The sequence below is a fragment of the Protopterus annectens genome, chromosome 10.part0 (assembly GCF_019279795.1).
Source record: "Protopterus annectens isolate FY-2018-M chromosome 10.part0, PAN1.0, whole genome shotgun sequence".
NCBI classification, from domain to species: Eukaryota; Metazoa; Chordata; order Ceratodontiformes; family Protopteridae; genus Protopterus; species Protopterus annectens.
This window is the reverse complement of record NC_056744.1, coordinates 313,113,766-313,135,207: the sequence shown is the minus strand read 5'-3', so window position 1 is coordinate 313,135,207 and position 21,442 is coordinate 313,113,766. Positions and strand designations below refer to the sequence as shown.

At 35.4% G+C, this 21,442-nt stretch overlaps 1 protein-coding gene across 3 annotated transcripts in view; it reads right to left on the bottom strand.

The window, feature by feature from the left end:
• SELE (selectin E) overlaps positions 1-21,442 on the bottom strand; it is a 364,444-nt gene that overhangs the window by 62,995 nt on the left and 280,007 nt on the right. For all 3 annotated transcript variants that reach the window (XM_044085188.1, XM_044085187.1, XM_044085189.1), the window contains one exon: positions 7,159-7,260. In XM_044085188.1, coding sequence (XP_043941123.1) covers positions 7,159-7,260 — 102 coding nt within the window. The remainder of the gene's footprint in view (positions 1-7,158; positions 7,261-21,442) is intronic.

Here is a 21,442-nt window from a genome sequence, read left to right as displayed (position 1 = left end):
TATATATTTGCAGGACTAGAACTCACAGCCTTCTGATCTTCCAGTGTTGAATCAGTGAGGACCTAAACATCATAAGCTAAGAAAAGAACTCAAGGCTAGAAATAGGGTGCTATAATAACACACAGCAGTGATACTGAATGTGATATAAGTATCTGCTGTGTATTATCCATGTCCCTTATAAAGTATGATCATTTCTTAACTTAAGCTTCAGGATATAAACGTCAATGAAAATATAATCACTCTGAGTGATTCTAACTATCCAAATGTTGTCTAGACAAATGACTTGATGTAAAATAAATATGCCCAAATAATTCTTGACTATGACAATGATAACAGTTTGGAACTAATTCTGCCAAATCCAGATCAGGATGGCAATATCTTAGATATCATGCTGACAAATCTAACATATTTCTGAACCTCAGTCACAGTTATACTCTCTGTAATTAATGCCGTTCATGTACTATTATCTTTAAATAAACAATAAATTCAAACTTACATGCAAGTAAATCATCCTTCCTAGATTTTATAAGTGGAAATTATGATGCAACAAATGACAAATTTATGAAAACAGGCAGAGATTTTATCCTCAAAGGCCCAAATAAATATGGCCAGGATCCTTTGAATGAGTTTTGTGATATTATTTAATCCTGTAATCATGAACACATACTAGTAAGACACAGATATACAGAAGAAAATCACCAAAGCAACTTTGGGGAAATCACAAAATTAATAAAACATGCAACAGAAAAAAGGGAAGCTTTTTGGCTTTCAGAAATAAACATAGTCAAAAAACACGATTGGATTAAATAAAGTATACAAACTGCTTACCTTTCATATCAAATCTTCCTGATCTAGCAAAGAACTCTGCTTGGTCTCCAAGGTTAAAAACAATAAGAAGGCTATTGATTGGGAAAATCTGTGAATGCTATATGCTATAAATAAACAAAGAAATGATCCCCAGCCATACAATATAGTAAATGTGCTTGCAGAAACATTGTGTACAAACTTCACAATAAGCAAATAAATACGTCAGAGTGCTATACAGACAAGGAGAGACATTTTCTCCAGAACTAAAAACACTGTTTCTGCAAGTAAAATTAGAGAGAGCATTTCAGATCATTGAATTCCATTTTCATTGAAAACAAAACACCAGATATCTGATCGACTACTCCACTATTCGTGTGTCCCTAGAGATGTTTTATTTAAGTAATTTCATTTTTAAGTATTTGTGATGACAATATTGTTTCTTTTCTTGAATGCCTTATGGCGAAGGTCATGCCTTAGAAGGGTCTTTAGACTACTGTACTTAGCCAGTTAGCAAATGTGCAGATAGATAGCTAAATAATGCTGTTGTTGGGGTAAAGCTCCCCTCCACACATGGAGCTTGGTATGCATAGTTCCCATATTAAAGAGTTTGTCTTTTTCTTCTGGAGGGGCATGCTCACCCCTCCAACCTCCTTTCTTAAATTATAATAATTCCACACTTACATAACCTTGGGGGGAAGAAAACAAGACCACACACTGAAACAGCGCTGCCATGGAAAGAGCATTTACACCAGCAATGATATTCCATGGCAAACATTAATTACCACATTCAACATCTGTCAATTTTAATTGTTGACTTGAAACCTCACTTAAGGTATATTATATGAAGAGTGCAGAGTGGGGTGACAGATGTTTTTATGCTGCTTATGTTACCCTCAGTCTGGACTACCTTTTGGTGACACCATCGTAGTCTCATAACCACTGCTCACTCTGTAATCTGTGCACTTTTATTAGCCTGCATTAATAGTGCAGGTGGAGAGAGCACTAGCTGTGGCCCAGGTGGCCCGAGTTCAATTATTAGCTTGGGTGCTTGATGGCCCAGGCAGCCGAAGGTGTGCCCAGCTCAGAGGGTGGGAGTGCATATACCCAGGAACACATGTGCATTGCCCTAATTTCACTGGTGGAGACCTGGGAAGTCACCATGCAGTGCATTCTTTGGGTGGGTGAGGCATGTTCCTTGTATGAGTGGGGGGGGGGGCAACAACACTGATGCTCACTGCATGTCCTACTCAGGGGTCATCAATGAGTAGTACCGGGGGTCAGGATTAAGGAATAAAAACCTGAATCACCATTTTTGGCTGACTTACTGATGACCCTTTCTGCCTGAACCTCAACTAGGTGATGGGGATTGAAAGGGCTGATTATCTATAGGGGGATTGCTGAGCAGCAAGCAATGGGGCAAAGTGTACCCCTGAAAACTGTTGCACTTTTACTCTGTTAACTATGTGCACACACACGCGCACACACACACACACACACACACACACACACACACACACACACACACACACACACACACACACACACACACACACACACACACACATATATATATATATATATATATATATATATATATATATATATATATGTATGGATTCACTTTATGATCTCGAAATACTGGAATATCGAATTTCAGTATCTCGAGACTATAAAGCCAAAAATTAAAAAAAACAACAATCCACAACTGAGAAATTCAAAATCACAAACATACACATACACACACCACCACACAAACAAGCACACATACACCTACCTAACTACACTACAACAAACAAAACAACACACACAAACACAATATAACAACCAAACACACCTACCCTACCTATAAGAAGGGAGGCAAGCCCCCCTTCACCCCCCATGTGGGAGGCTGTGCCCCCCACATGCCCGCTACTTATACATACTAACTCCAAGGTCGTACTAAACGCACAAACATATAAAACTCACCACCACACAAAACTCATACACACTAAAACCCCTACCCAATACCCTTACAAAAACACCACTTATCTGAATCCCCAGCTAAATCCACAAACCACACCGCACTTCACGAACGCGACAACACAACAGCGGATTCGACAGTTCTGCATTTGATAGTATGCAGTTTCACGTAACTGCACTTTCGACTTTATAGTCACAAAATACTAAAAATCGATATGTTAGTATTTCGAGATTATAAAGTGAAACCATATATATATATATCTATATCTATATATATATATATATATATATATATATATATATATATATATATATATATGGGTCTACTTAATTTGATCAAAAGACCATTTGACCTAAACCCATTTGATCGAAATTTCGTTTGATTGAAAACCAGTATTCAAGGCAATTCAAGGCATAAAACTGGGATTTGTCCCCCTCCCCAATGTCGTGCGACCCTGGAGTTGTTATATGTAGTTGGGGGGGTGTGGGTGGCACAGCCCCCCACCCAGTTTCCTTTAAAAAAAGACCATAAAACAAAAAGTACACCCCCCTAACTATATATAACAACTCCAGAGTCGCACGACATTGAGGAGAGGGACAAATCCCTGTTATTTGCCTTGAATACTGGTTTTCGATCAAATTAAATTTCGATCAAATGGGTTTAGGTCAAATGGTATTTCGATCAAATGAAGTAGATCCATATATATATATATATATATATATATATATATATATATATATATATATATGTATATATATATATATATATATATATATATATATATATATATATATATATTATTTGCTTTTTTCTCCTTGGGCTACCTTCCCATTTAATAGCAAAATAAATACATTTAATAAGAGAAACTGACTCCCCCAAATCACTAACTATAGCTCCCTCCCCAGACCCATTATGCTAACACTAGGAGAGATGTGTCCTTTATATAGAAGGCTGGTAGGTACCCATCCTGTCAAATTCACTTCCCAGAAACAAAGAAAGAAAGAAAATTGTCTTTTTGTACTATAAAAAATAAAGCGGTGCCCTGCCAGCTGCTGCACTCCATTTGTTTCCTTCACACTGTACTTTCATGCCCTGAATTATCTCTGATAGAATAACGCAGGATGTTTCACTACTGAAGCAGTGCTGGGAGACTTTTTCATGCACAGTGTTTCACTACAGTAGTATTGCTGGGAGACCGATTCATGCACGGATGATGTTTCACTATAGAAGCACTGTCTGGAGACTGAATCATGCACAGAGGATGTTTCACCACTGAAGCAGTGCTGAGAGACTGATTTATGCAGTGATTTCGGATTCGCTAAATGGTTGTACATTTAAATGAAAATCCTAAAGTTAGTTTCTTTCTATACTGTTGTTGTTGCTATGATGTAAGAAGCTTAACTGATACATGGACTACATGCGTGCATGTTTTTTGTTTATATATTTTTAGGTTAATGTTTGCTGCTAGTTAGCAGCCCCAGAAATCATAAAAGTATATCTAAAATGATTTCTCAATCTTCATACAGTCCTTTTGGTTATTGCAATGAGGATATATCAAATCCCAATGGACAATTATTTAAAATAAATAGATAAAGTTTAGCCAGCTACTCATATAACCCAAGATTTATTAGTCACCAAGATATCTGTGGGGGAAATGGGCATGTGGGTGGGGGGGGGTGGTAATAGAACCATCCAATAGCACACTCTCACTAGGGAAGAGAGGCACTGCAAGTAATGGACTGGGATGGACATATGGCCACCAAGCGGCTTTAGTGTTAGCTGTCACTGTAAGTCTGCATGAGCATGCAGTCCCATCAGGGAGCACATGCCCTCCACTCAGAATTGAGCTTAAGATCTATAAAATATTACCTCATTCCCAGAATTTCACTGAAGGCACAGACATCTCTAATGGTAGTCTGGATGATGGTCCATCTACATGTCTCTTGCCCTCCTGTACTAGCAATAATTTTTAGAGGGAAATGAATAGACAGAGACAAATTGTGGGATCCTATATGGTCAGCATGCATGGGGCAAAAAACACCTAAAAACATAATATGAAGCTTATCCAGTGACACCTATTTCCAGATATTTGAAGGAAATAGAATTAGGAATGATGTTCCTTTTGTCATATGTTTGGAACTATGATAGAAGTTGTAAACTCCACAATAAAAAGCGTCAGGATCCAGAAACACCAACTAGTCCAACTTTATTCAGTAGAACAACCATGATTAGCGCTTTTGTCGGTGATAGACAGGCTTCATCAGATAAAATACACTTAAATGTTCCACTATATTTAAAACTCATCCCATCATCATGTGACTTCCAATGTATCACATTTAAAGAGCCCACACACAATTATAAGCATTGTATAATGCATCACTTAATACTAACAATAATTATTTTAATTATTTTAATGGTTGTTTAATTATTTTTTCATCTTTTCTAAACATGCTTTTAAGTGGTTCTGTTAGTATTTTGTGATGTATTATACAATCCTTATAATTGTGTGTGGGATCTTTAAATGTAATACATTGGAAGTCGGATCTATATTACGAGCGTGAAAAGATGTTTGCGTGAATACGTAAACGTCGAACCGTATAGCGCGAAGTGGACTTAGAGAGAAAGTCGAAAACCGCGAAAATGGAAATATAGAATTTCCATGGTTGGCCCATCTGTGTATTAGCTGCATAAGGTAAGTGCTGGATAGTTACGGAGTTTAGGATAGGATGCGGGTTAAGGTAAGTGCTTAGATAAGTAATGTATATTAGATTTAGTGTAGGGTTAGAGGTAGGGTTTTGTTAAATGTATGTATGTGGGTTATTTATTTTGTTTGTGTATATTTTCGTAGGGGAAATGTGCAGTAGTTACGGACCTTAGGGTTAGGGAGGGGTTAAGGAAAGTGCATAGTTAGTTGTGTATGTGGAGTTTAGTGTCAGGTTAGACGTAGGGTTTTGTGCTTTACTTTAGGTTAGAAGTAGGGTTTGGTTAGTGTATGTATGTGGTTTATTTATTTTATTTGGGTAGGTAGTATATAGGTATTGGTGGGGCTGGCCGACTATGACAGTTTGATTCTTTTTATCGCTGTTTAGTGCATTCGGGATTTTCGTATTTCGTGGTATAGGGGTCAATATTTTGGTATTCGCTCATAGGGTTTTTCGCTTTCATAATATAGACCCTTGGAAGTCACATGATGATGGGATGAGTTTTAAATATGGTTAATAGGTTCATAGGTAGGTACTAGGCTATCAGCCCTAGGGCCTATACAAACCTAGCCAAAAAGGTACCCTGGCTTTCGCCACCCAAGAAATTTATTTTCCTGTGCCCCTGTCAAGCAGAGCCACAGAGGTGTACCCTGGGGTGAATTTCCTAATTCTCATCCAATCGTCAAGATTTTTCTTGAAGAGTGCTATTAAGGAGCTTTGTTTCATATAGATGGGTAGTTTGTTCCAAAGTATGGGAAGTCTCTGGGACAGAAATTTATCCCTCCAGCATGTTCTGTTTATTGTGGTGACAAGGTTTAGGTCCCTAGAGTGTGTAGCTCAGAGGGATTATGATTTTTTTAAGCGGAGCATGTCCAACAGCTCTGGGTTTGACATAGCTTTGTATGTTAGGCAGAGATCACGTCTGAGTAGGCGATATGCGACGGAGTAAAGCTGGAGTTTTTTGAGACAGTCTGCGTAGGGCATCTGTTTGAGGCTGGTAATCCTCTTTGTGAGGTATTTCTGTGGCCTCTCCAGTTGATGTAGATGTCTTGTGAGGTACATTCCAAAAGGGGCGTTGTACTCTATAATGGGTCTAATGAGTGACGAGTAGAGGGGAACAATGACCTCTTTTTTCCTGGATGAAAAACCTTTTGTGATGAGGTGTGCCACATAGAAGGATTTCCTGACTACTGTGGTGATGTGATTATCAAAGGAGAGACTACTGTCCACCTGTGTCCCAAGGTCTCTTATCACACTTTCAGTGTTAAGTAGTGCAACATTTAGGTGTATTTTATCTGATGAAGTCTGTCTATCACAGACGAAAGTGCTAATCATGGTTGTTTGACTTAATAAAGTTGGACTAGTTGCTGTTTCTGGATCCTGCCACTTTTCATTGTGGATTTTACAGTTTGTTGTTGATGTTTATGGATTTCATAAGTTGTTAACTCCTTTTAACAATAGAAAATGGACAGCTTCTTACAGCAATTTGACTGGATAAAATGATGTAAATAAAACAGTTTCATCCACCACATAAATGTTTGCCTACACCAGTAGCCAATACATAATAAACCAGTCTGGTATTCCAACATCTCACGTCCCATTTTTTTCCAGAAAAAAAAAACTCCTGTTCTCTCACTCATGATATCCCTTACCTATGAAATACACATAAAAAATAAAATTGTGACCAACCTTTGGCACGCCAAGCTGTTAGTACCGCTCTACGCGCACTTCCAGACCGATCTGACCGAGGAGCCAGTGCAGACCGTTTGTGGCACATCAGGCATCTGGGCACTGTAACATAAAAAAATTATGTTAATAAAATATGTAGTCTCCCCTGCATACTACAATCTGTAGCACTTAAGTGGTCTATATAACATCGCTAAAGTAAATTGCCTTCCCCTTTGCACAGCAAAAACTCTCGCTCCAGGGCAGTTACCTTAGCACATCAGCATCAGTATGCAAATCAGCTGCCTTCCAGCATGGTAAATTGGCATGCTCAGTTTTGACATAGCACTGTTAATTATTCAAACATGGAAAAAAAAAGTTCTTTTCAGCATCCTGACCTCTTCTATCTCTGTTAGTCACTTTCAGAGTGGGCCTCTTACAGAGAGTTAAGTTACAGGTAGCTAACCACCCTCTTGTAAAGGAGACTGATATAGCTGAAATAGCTACCGCTAAGCAATGACTCCTATCAATTCATCAAAACAGAAGCTAAAAAATAATTACTTGGTGCCATTATGCACACTTACACTGGATGAATCAACTTTATTACATGTCCATAGTCTGCCTCATAAGGCTAAACCTCCTTCATGGATTTTTATTACAGATTAGAGGTATACATATGTTGTTTGCATCAACACCAGAATAAAAAAGAATTATCATGGCAGCTGGCAGATTTGCATACCCCATTTCAGTTCATGGTGCTGGTTCAGCAAAACTGACATATAAATTCATAAACTACACTCTGTAATCTGCACTTTGATTTTTTGTCAGAAGCTAAGAACTTCATAAGCGTAAGTGCAAGGGGTTATAGAAAGATTCTAGTGGTATTTAATTGAATGCCTATGAACTGACCACAAAGTTCCTTCATCCTATGGTGCACTTTACTTATTTGTTTATTTATTCTTTTTTAACCATGTTAGTCCCACTATGTTAATCCCACTAGTCTAGTAGTCTCTTTTCAGGGCAGAACCAAGGTAGTATTTATACTACTAGGGGAACTTTGGCTAGGGCATCAAGGAACTTCCCCTTCTCATCATTGTTGTGAGTGGGACCCATTTTGGAGAAGCACTTCCTGGTTCCATGACAGGAGCAGAGGTGGCCTGGAGAAATAGTGAGGCAGATGGAGAGAAAAGGAGATGATGGAGTGGTGAAAGAAATGAAGGATAAAGCAACTATCAAGACCAGAGAATGTGTGCAGATTTATGAGGGAATGTTTCAAAGAAACCGGATGGATGGAGATGAGTCAGCAAAAGATGGGTGTATAATTACTATCCTCTAGTTGGGAAGCTTGTCAGATGATTTACTTAAAGAAATGGTGGTGCAAAGTGAGCCAGAAAATGAAGGAGATGTTTCGGGGGGACATTATGGAGAAAATACAACAGGAGGAATCAGAGACAATCCTGATGAATAGTGGTGAGATGGTAAAGACAACATATGCAGAGAAAGTAAAAGGAGGAAAAAGTGGAGTAGCAGAAAAGAAGGCAGAGGAAAATGAAAAACTGAAGTACTTGGTAAGGATTCAAAGTAAATAAGACAAAGAAATGGGCAAGTGCAAAGTGTGGGACAATTTAATAGCTCTTTGGGTGCAAAAGCACATGAGGTAAGAGCATTTATTCTCATTAACAACAAGAAATATTTTGACATTATATTTGAGACTTTTTTTTCAATGAAAACATTTTTTGGAAAATATGAAAAAAGAAAGACTGTAGCCTATGTAATCTTTATATGATAAAAGCATTTAACAGGGAAACAAATAAGATTCTACACTTTTGAACAGAGGGTGAAAGAGAATTGAAAGCATATTTGATGTAAAGATGTACTAGACATTGCAAACATTTATGATAAAAGGAGTTTATGGACTGGCTAGGACTGTAATATTGTGTTAAAAATAGAAAGAGGAAATGTTATATATAAATCAAACATGATAAATGTGGAGGGGAATAAAGGTACTATAAAATACTGGGGACAAGCCTAAACATGTTTTTTGTGACAAAAGAAAATGTTATATTTGTGGTGAAATGGGACATGATGCGAAAAATGTCAACTGAAATATTATAAATGTAACAAAACTGGACATTTAGGGATGTATTGCAAAAAATGAAAATAAAATTAAGGAGAAAGACAAAGAAGTAGAAGAAAACGAATAACGAGAAGGCATTTTAGAAGTAGCAAAAGAAAAATTAGATGAGAAAAAACAATAAAGAGGACATAGAAGAAGGCTCTGAAATAAGTGTTAAACAGACAGAAATTAGGGAGGTAGTAAAAGGAAGAAAATAAATCTATTGGTAAAAGGGTAAGAGACAGAAAAAGGAAATTTAAAGGGATTAGTACAAAAGAAAAAAGAAACAAAATGGATGAAAAAGAATATATACAGCTAAAGACTGGGCTTTGTATAGTGGTTAAGCTATCTGACTCACAGACTCCAGGTACAGTGTTGGATTCTCACCTTTCAGAAGGAAATTGGTTAGGCCTAGAATGCTCTATTAGGAAAGCTAGTCTAGTAATTAGTTATGAACTTACTGAAACCATGAATCTACGGAAAAGGGAAAATTTAAATTTTAGAGTGCTTTCTGTAAATGTGAATACTATTAAGAATATAGTAAGAAGAATAGGAATTTTGAAGTGGTGTAATACATGTGATGTAGATGTAATTATATAAGAAGACAAGATTTTTAACAACTGAAGTAACCTTACAAATAGAGAAACTATGAGGAGGAGACATAATCTGGAATTTGGGAAATGAGAGAAGTTATGGAATAGCCATATTCTGTAGAAATGCAGTAAAGATATTTGATGCAACTTTAGCAAAAATGAAAGACTAACCAGTGTAGATTTAAAATGGAAAGTACAAGGATATAGAATTATAACATTATATGCTTATACTAACTGTAAAGAAAAGGAACACTTATTATATCAGCTTTTAGACTATGTAGTGAAAAAATATGAATAGTATAATAACAGGAGACTTGTGATATAAGAGGCAAAAGTAAAAAGAAAGGAAATGATATAGGAAAATGTTAAAATTATAAGATGGAGTAAATTAAAAATTTGGGACAAAAATTCATGGACTTACAAAAGGGGTATGTATAGAACTGAAATAGATCATTTTATAGTATTAGAAGGTTTAGTTATACGAGAAGAAGAGGTAGTTGAAACACAATTTTTGATCATCTTGCAATATGGCTAGAGATAAAGGAAAACAAGAAATGTATAAAAATAGGCAAAGGAATAAAAAGAATAAATGAGAACGTGAGGAATGACGATGGAAAGAGATCAGTAATACAGTTATGGAAAGATCACATTACTATGAGAACATTTTATAAAGATTGGTCTGAATGGTAGATGATATGTAAGGAAAAATATAAAAAATATTTTACAGAGGTAATATGATGTAAGAAAAGTAGAGAAAGAAAAACATAAAGGAGCGTGATGCACTGGAAGATTTAGAACTTAATGACAGAAAGTGGATGTCCAATGAGTTGTGCACTCTTTGCATTAGTTATGAATGTGATAGCATGTGAAATTAATTACAAAATGAAGGAGGTGGGGAATATAACACCTGAAGGATTAAGAAATCAAGTTCTTTTAACATATGCCAATGACACTGTAATAATTTCAAAAAAAAAATTTGGATGCAAAAAGTAATAATTTGCACAAATGAGTGTCTAGAGATGATATGGATGCCTTTAAATAAAGATAAAAGTAAATGTTTAGGTGATTTAGTGAAGACTGGGGTATATATTTTACAATGAATTAAATTTCTGTGTTAGGTATAAAATTTGGGACTAAAGATATAAGTAGAATTCAGTGAGAAAATACAAAAGAAGAAATGAAACAAATGTATTTTCTCCAGAGAACATATCGATTATCATTCAGAAAAAAGGCGTATGTGATAAATTCAGTACTGATGAGAAAATAGCACACTTAGCAAGTGTATTTATGTTGCCAACAGTATTTGAAAATGAATTATTGCAGGTATTTTTTTTTCATTTATATGAGGTTCTAGATTAAATCCAGTAAATGAGGAGTTTTGTAGGTAAATAGAGAAGGAGGTTTAGTGTTAATTAATCCAGCGGTACTGTATACGCTGCTTCATTAAATTTATACAATGTGTTAAAATGGATAAATGAAAAAGATGAGAGTTTAGTAGTAAAAGTTAACATGATAAATGCTGAGGTACAGTAAAAAAGTAAAAAAGAGTAAAAGTTAACATGATAAATGCTGAGGTACAGTAAAAAAGTAAAAAAAAGTAAAAGTTAACATGATAAATGCTGAGGTACAGTAAAAAGTAAAAAAGAGTAAAAGTTAACATGATAAATGCTGAGGTACAGTAAAAAAGAGTAAAAGTTAACATGATAAATGCTGAGGTACAGTAAAAAAGTAAAAAAGAGTAAAAGTTAACATGATGACTGCTGAGGTAAAGTAAAAAAGTAAAAAAGAGTAAAAGTTAACATGATAAATGCTGAGGTACAGTAAAAAAGGAAAAAGAGTAAAAGTTAACATGATAAATGCTGAGGTACAGTAAAAAAGTAAAAAAGAGTAAAGGTTAACATGATAAATGCTGAGGTACAGTAAAAAAGTAAAAAAGAGTAAAAGAGAAAATGACTGTATAAATGAGGAAATAAAATGTTACCAAGGAGAAAACAGGTTTGTGGAAAATAAAAATTGACGATAAAGAAAAATATAGAAAAGTATGGTATAAGAATGTAATGATAAAACATTATTATGTAAAACCACGGGAAGATCTAACACATGGAAAACTTAAAGCTATAAAAATAAGAAGCAAATGCTATAATCAGAAAGTAGAATGTCAAGAATTGTTTGTGGAGATGGGTCATAGATAAATTGCCAGTAAAAGGAAGTATGCCTTATAAGAAGAAAAGTGATGGAATATGTTTACATTGTCAAGAAGAAACTATGGAACACGTGTTTTTGAAGATATAAAAGAAGTGTATAAAATAAAAATGGATATGATTAAATATGTATATTGTAAGAACAGAAGTAAAGAATATGTTATGTTATTTTATGTTATATGAATTGAAGGAATAAATTAAATTATGTTTAATGATAAATGGAATTTAGCAACAATATTAAGTAAAATCAGATAGTGGTTATGGAAAAAGGAGTGGAGGTCTAACAGAGATGAAAATTTAGTATGATTGTGCAATCACATCTGTGTGTGTGTGTGTGTGTGTGTGTGTGTGTGTGTGTGTGTGTGTGTGTGTGTGTGTGTGTCTACACACACACACATATATATATATATATAGATAGATTGATATATAGATATATATAGGTTCATAGTTTCAAAGGAGGTTACTAGGCTAATGGCCCTAGGGCCTTTACAAGCCTAGCTGTGTTCCCTAATTGATCATGGTTAGATAGTTATTATTTACAGAATGAGTCTGTGATCATCACTGACTGCCCCTGTCCATGAAGGGCATAGGTGCTACCTATAGGGTGAATTTATACCCTCCCAGCCAATTGTCTAGGTTGCACTTGAATAGGGTCATTGAGGAGTTCTTCTTTACATGAGTTGGGAGTTTATTCCAGAGGAGTGTCAATCTCTGGGAGATATATCTGTCTCTCCAGAATTTTCTGTTAATGTCACAGGCTAGGTTGAGATCCCTAGAGCGAGTGACTCCTATCCCATTTGATTTGCGGATGTGCAGCATTTCCATTAGGAAGGGACAGAGACTGCTTTGTAGGCCAGGCACAAGTCACATCTCAGCAGCCTGTAGGATACAAAGTATAGTGACATGGCTTTCAGTCTTTCCATGTAGGTTATGTTTTGGAGGCCCTGAATTTTCTTGGTGAGAAACTTCTGTGGTCTCTCCAACTGCTGCAGGTGTCTGGTGAGGTACATGCAAAAGGGAGAATTGTACTCTATTAGTGGTCTGATGAGGGTTGAGCATAGAGGAGTTATAACATCCTTAGTGTTTGATCCAATGCCCTTACTTACGAGATGGGCAAAGTAGAAGGCTTTCCTTACCACTGTGAACACACAGTGATCGAAGTTTAGATTGCTATCAACCTGTGTTCCAAGAGTGGTACTATAACTTCCTTGGACCTGGATGCCATACCTTTACCTATAAGCTGGTTGACATAGAAAGATTTTCTTACTATCTTTGCAACATGATGGTCAAATGCCAAATTACTGTCTACATATGTTTGCAGATCCCTAACTACCAGGTCACCTCTTAGGAGTGTTTTATCAGTGGGGTAATTAACTTGGGTGGGCAATTTCCCAAAGAGAATTATAATGCATTTTTTGGTATTGGATTTTAAACCATCTGTCTGTGTTAGACCCTCTTGCAAGATACTGGTGTAATGGAGAAATCTATGATAGCTCATAATTTACAGTCATCTGCAAACTGGTAAACTAAAGGCCTTTGACATTAGCCTTGACTTCTGACAAGTAGATGCTTAACAGGAGCAGGCCCAGCAAAGAACCCTGAGGTACTCTGCTGGTGATCAGTTTCTTGGTGGAGGTGGTCATACCAGTCCTGACTTCTTGGGTCCTATCTGTGAGCCAGCCAGCATTGCAGTGAGTTATGTTCAGATGTATGCCTAGTTTGGAGAGCTTGTCAACAATGCCTGAGTGGGGTATTGTGTGTCAAGGTATGTGATATGCACTGTTTTACCCCCATCCATTGCCTTTATGACCTTCTTGAATAAATCAACCAGTTTAAATTGACATAACCTTCCCTCTTCCCTTAACAAACACAAACTGGGATGTGTCCAGTGTCTGTAGCTTGCCAATGTCCTTGCTGACCATTTCCATAATAATTCATTCCATGGTTTTGCATATTAGACTTGTCAGACTGATGGGTCTGTAATTCCCAGGGTTGATTTATTGATTGTATACTGTTATGAAGAGGGATGACTGTTGCAATCTTCATTCACTTTGTAGGTAACTTGTTTTGAGGCTGTAGTTGAAGAGTACTTCAAGTGGTCCTATTAGGTCATGGTTTAAACTATTTAGAAGGCAACCAGGTTTATTATTGGGGCCTATTAAGGCAGTGCTTTTGGCCTTAGTGAGTGCCACCAGAACCGGATCCCTGCTAATAGTTGGGGAGAGTATGCTAGAATGGATTTTACAGGGGTAGATGAGGAGGAGTGAGAGGTTAAGTTCGAGCTGACTTTATCAGCAAGTTGATGTATTGTCTCCCTGATCAGTGAAGGTGGTACCATTAACCACCAGTTCAGCACACTGCTGTGGGTTACCTTTAAGGTTCCACATAGCTGATGAAGGTTCGTGAGTGTTCTTAGCCTGAGAGGCTATCCTAAGCTTGTAGTTAGCCTTGTTAGACTTAATTACACCTCTCTGGTTCTTAGTTTAATCAGAGAGCTCTTTTCTTTATGGGAGTTGCTCTTTCTGATTTTCGCCATGATTTTATTTTGGAATATACCTTGTTGTGGTGAGAATTCCACCAGTGTTTCTTTTTTCTTTCTTTTTTTTTTTTTTTTTTTGTTTTTGGGCTTACTTCTGGTATGTACAGCAGCCTCTCTGCAGCTATTTACATGTTTGTACATGGTTTGTATGAAAAATTCTGCATAGGTAACTGTGGCCTTGGGATTAGGGTGAGCCTTGAATTTTAACAAAGTTTCACGCAATAGAGTGTAGTTTGCTTTAGAATATTTGCTAACTGTTACAGGTTTAGCTGGGTTTTCTGAGCTGATTTTTATTTCAAAGGAAACAGCTTTGCAATCCAACCTCACGCACAGGGAAAGGGGGCAACTCTATCACATGTTGGTGAGTACTAGATACAGTATATTTGATCCTCTGGTTGGAGCGTGCACTATCTGTTCTAGGGTGCCCATCTTAATAAAGTCCAGGAAGTGTTGTTCCTGTGAGTTTGAAACAGTGCTTCTCAGTCTATAGATAGGTAGTTAAAGTCACCCATTAATAGGGTATTTGGTTGGATGGCGAGTGCCTCTGATAGGTCTAGGTAAGAGTTGCCTGTCTCTTGAGGCATAGTTGGTGACATGTAGCTGGCTAGGATATGGTAATGGACCTTATCTAAGGTGATCTGCATGTGGATGAACTCAGGGACCAACCTGGTGATGCACTGGCTGCTAACATAGATTGAGACACCTCCACCTTTAATTCCTGTCTGTGCTGTTGTTGGACTAAATTTTTTTAAGCTACAATCTGGACCCATAAGTGTATCAGTTTAGTACATCAAATATTCAGAGACACCACAATAGTTAGAAAAGTAAACTATTTACAATGCAGGTAAAGCAAGACAGTAAAATACAGACTTACAACAAACATTTTGAGCAAACAAATTTCTAGTGCAGACAAAGAAAGATAACGGCAGATTTGCAAACAATATGTTGAAATCATGAATGCACAGTATGGGGCCGTGACATTTTCATTCAGCAGTAGGTTTACCATGTGTAACAGTAAATGATTTGTGCTTAAAAGTTGCCAGTACAAAAATATTTAAGAACATCACAGTTGTTAAATATAGTCCAGTAATTACAATAAAATGTTTAATGTCAAAGCAGCCAATTTCTCTGCTTGGAACAGACCAAAGTCTCTGCCCAAATATAATGGAGAGATAAGGATGATATGTACCATTAACATAATATCATGGAGAGATAAGGATGATATGTACCATTAACATAATATCATGGAGAGATAAGGATGATATGTGCCATTAACGTAATATCATGGAGAGATAAGGATGACATGTACCATTAACGTAATATCATGGAGAGATAAGGATGACATGTACCATTAACGTAATATCATGGAGAGATAAGGATGACATGTACCATTAACATAATATCATGGAGAGATAAGGATGACATGTACCATTAACATAATATCATGGAGAGATAAGGATGACATGTACCATTAACATAATATCATGGAGAGATAAGGATGACATGTACCATTAACATAATATCATGGAGAGATAAGGATGACATGTACCATTAACATAATATCATGGAGAGATAAGGATGATATGTACCATTAACATAATATCATGGAGAGATAAGGATGATATGTACCATTAACATAATATCATGGAGAGATAAGGATGATATGTACCATTAACATAATATCATGGAGAGATAAGGATGATATGTACCATTAACATAATATCATGGAGAGATAAGGATGATATGTACCATTAACATAATATCATGGAGAGATAAGGATGATATGTACCATTAACATAATATCATGGAGAGATAAGGATGATATGTACCATTAACATAATATCATGGAGAGATAAGGATGATATGTACCATTAACATAATATCATGGAGAGATAAGGATGATATGTACCATTAACATAATATCATGGAGAGATAAGGATGATATGTACCATTAACATAATATCATGGAGAGATAAGGATGATATGTACCATTAACATAATATCATGGAGAGATAAGGATGATATGTACCATTAACATAATATCATGGAGAGATAAGGATGATATGTACCATTAACATAATATCATGGAGAGATAAGGATGATATGTACCATTAACATAATATCATGGAGAGATAAGGATGATATGTACCATTAACATAATATCATGGAGAGATAAGGATGATATGTACCATTAACATAATATCATGGAGAGATAAGGATGATATGTACCATTAACATAATATCATGGAGAGATAAGGATGATATGTACCATTAACATAATATCATGGAGAGATAAGGATGATATGTACCATTAACATAATATCATGGAGAGATAAGGATGATATGTACCATTAACATAATATCATGGAGAGATAAGGATGATATGTACCATTAACATAATATCATGGAGAGATAAGGATGATATGTACCATTAACATAATATCATGGAGAGATAAGGATGATATGTACCATTAACATAATATCATGGAGAGATAAGGATGATATGTACCATTAACATAATATCATGGAGAGATAAGGATGACATGTACCATTAACATAATATCATGGAGAGATAAGGATGATATGTACCATTAACATAATATCATGGAGAGATAAGGATGACATGTACCATTAACATAATATCATGGAGAGATAAGGATGACATGTACCATTAACATAATATCATGGAGAGATAAGGATGACATGTACCATTAACATAATATCATGGAGAGATAAGGATGACATGTACCATTAACATAATATCATGGAGAGATAAGGATGACATGTACCATTAACATAATATCATGGAGAGATAAGGATGATATGTACCATTAACATAATATCATGGAGAGATAAGGATGACATGTACCATTAACATAATATCATGGAGAGATAAGGATGACATGTACCATTAACATAATATCATGGAGAGATAAGGATGATATGTACCATTAACATAATATCATGGAGAGATAAGGATGACATGTACCATTAACATAATATCATGGAGAGATAAGGATGATATGTACCATTAACATAATATCATGGAGAGATAAGGATGACATGTACCATTAACATAATATCATGGAGAGATAAGGATGACATGTACCATTAACATAATATCATGGAGAGATAAGGATGACATGTACCATTAACATAATATCATGGAGAGATAAGGATGACATGTACCATTAACATAATATCATGGAGAGATAAGGATGACATGTACCATTAACATAATATCATGGAGAGATAAGGATGACATGTACCATTAACATAATATCATGGAGAGATAAGGATGACATGTACCATTAACATAATATCATGGAGAGATAAGGATGACATGTACCATTAACATAATATCATGGAGAGATAAGGATGACATGTACCATTAACATAATATCATGGAGAGATAAGGATGACATGTACCATTAACATAATATCATGGAGAGATAAGGATGACATGTACCATTAACATAATATCATGGAGAGATAAGGATGACATGTACCATTAACATAATATCATGGAGAGATAAGGATGACATGTACCATTAACATAATATCATGGAGAGATAAGGATGACATGTACCATTAACATAATATCATGGAGAGATAAGGATGACATGTACCATTAACATAATATCATGGAGAGATAAGGATGACATGTACCATTAACATAATATCATGGAGAGATAAGGATGACATGTACCATTAACATAATATCATGGAGAGATAAGGATGACATGTACCATTAACATAATATCATGGAGAGATAAGGATGACATGTACCATTAACATAATATCATGGAGAGATAAGGATGACATGTACCATTAACATAATATCATGGAGATAAGGATGACATGTACCATTAACATAATATCATGGAGAGATAAGGATGACATGTACCATTAACATAATATCATGGAGAGATAAGGATGACATGTACCATTAACATAATATCATGGAGAGATAAGGATGATATGTACCATTAACATAATATCATGGAGAGATAAGGATGACATGTACCATTAACATAATATCATGGAGAGATAAGGATGATATGTACCATTAACATAATATCATGGAGAGATAAGGATGACATGTACCATTAACATAATATCATGGAGAGATAAGGATGACATGTACCATTAACATAATATCATGGAGAGATAAGGATGACATGTACCATTAACATAATATCATGGAGAGATAAGGATGACATGTACCATTAACATAATATCATGGAGAGATAAGGATGACATGTACCATTAACATAATATCATGGAGAGATAAGGATGACATGTACCATTAACATAATATCATGGAGAGATAAGGATGACATGTACCATTAACATAATATCATGGAGAGATAAGGATGACATGTACCATTAACATAATATCATGGAGAGATAAGGATGACATGTACCATTAACATAATATCATGGAGAGATAAGGATGACATGTACCATTAACATAATATCATGGAGAGATAAGGATGACATGTACCATTAACATAATATCATGGAGAGATAAGGATGACATGTACCATTAACATAATATCATGGAGAGATAAGGATGACATGTACCATTAACATAATATCATGGAGAGATAAGGATGACATGTACCATTAACATAATATCATGGAGAGATAAGGATGACATGTACCATTAACATAATATCATGGAGAGATAAGGATGACATGTACCATTAACATAATATCATGGAGAGATAAGGATGACATGTACCATTAACATAATATCATGGAGAGATAAGGATGACATGTACCATTAACATAATATCATGGAGAGATAAGGATGATATGTACCATTAACATAATATCATGGAGAGATAAGGATGATATGTACCATTAACATAATATCATGGAGAGATAAGGATGACATGTACCATTAACATAATATCATGGAGAGATAAGGATGACATGTACCATTAACATAATATCATGGAGATAAGGATGACATGTACCATTAACATAATATCATGGAGAGATAAGGATGACATGTACCATTAACATAATATCATGGAGAGATAAGGATGACATGTACCATTAACATAATATCATGGAGAGATAAGGATGACATGTACCATTAACATAATATCATGGAGAGATAAGGATGACATGTACCATTAACATAATATCATGGAGAGATAAGGATGACATGTACCATTAACATAATATCATGGAGAGATAAGGATGACATGTACCATTAACATAATATCATGGAGAGATAAGGATGACATGTACCATTAACATAATATCATGGAGAGATAAGGATGACATGTACCATTAACATAATATCATGGAGAGATAAGGATGACATGTACCATTAACATAATATCATGGAGAGATAAGGATGACATGTACCATTAACATAATATCATGGAGAGATAAGGATGACATGTACCATTAACATAATATCATGGAGAGATAAGGATGACATGTACCATTAACATAATATCATGGAGAGATAAGGATGACATGTACCATTAACATAATATCATGGAGAGATAAGGATGACATGTACCATTAACATAATATCATGGAGAGATAAGGATGACATGTACCATTAACATAATATCATGGAGAGATAAGGATGACATGTACCATTAACATAATATCATGGAGAGATAAGGATGACATGTACCATTAACATAATATCATGGAGAGATAAGGATGACATGTACCATTAACATAATATCATGGAGAGATAAGGATGACATGTACCATTAACATAATATCATGGAGAGATAAGGATGACATGTACCATTAACATAATATCATGGAGAGATAAGGATGACATGTACCATTAACATAATATCATGGAGAGATAAGGATGACATGTACCATTAACATAATATCATGGAGAGATAAGGATGACATGTACCATTAACATAATATCATGGAGAGATAAGGATGACATGTACCATTAACATAATATCATGGAGAGATAAGGATGACATGTACCATTAACATAATATCATGGAGAGATAAGGATGACATGTACCATTAACATAATATCATGGAGAGATAAGGATGACATGTACCATTAACATAATATCATGGAGAGATAAGGATGACATGTACCATTAACATAATATCATGGAGAGATAAGGATGACATGTACCATTAACATAATATCATGGAGAGATAAGGATGACATGTACCATTAACATAATATCATGGAGAGATAAGGATGACATGTACCATTAACATAATATCATGGAGAGATAAGGATGATATGTACCATTAACATAATATCATTGGGAGATAAGGATGATATGTACCATTAACATAATATCATGGAGAGATAAGGATGACATGTACCATTAACATAATATCATGGAGAGATAAGGATGACATGTACCATTAACATAATATCATGGAGAGATAAGGATGACATGTACCATTAACATAATATCATGGAGAGATAAGGATGACATGTACCATTAACATAATATCATGGAGAGATAAGGATGACATGTACCATTAACATAATATCATGGAGAGATAAGGATGACATGTACCATTAACATAATATCATGGAGAGATAAGGATGACATGTACCATTAACATAATATCATGGAGAGATAAGGATGACATGTACCATTAACATAATATCATGGAGAGATAAGGATGACATGTACCATTAACATAATATCATGGAGAGATAAGGATGACATGTACCATTAACATAATATCATGGAGAGATAAGGATGACATGTACCATTAACATAATATCATGGAGAGATAAGGATGACATGTACCATTAACATAATATCATGGAGAGATAAGGATGACATGTACCATTAACATAATATCATGGAGAGATAAGGATGAC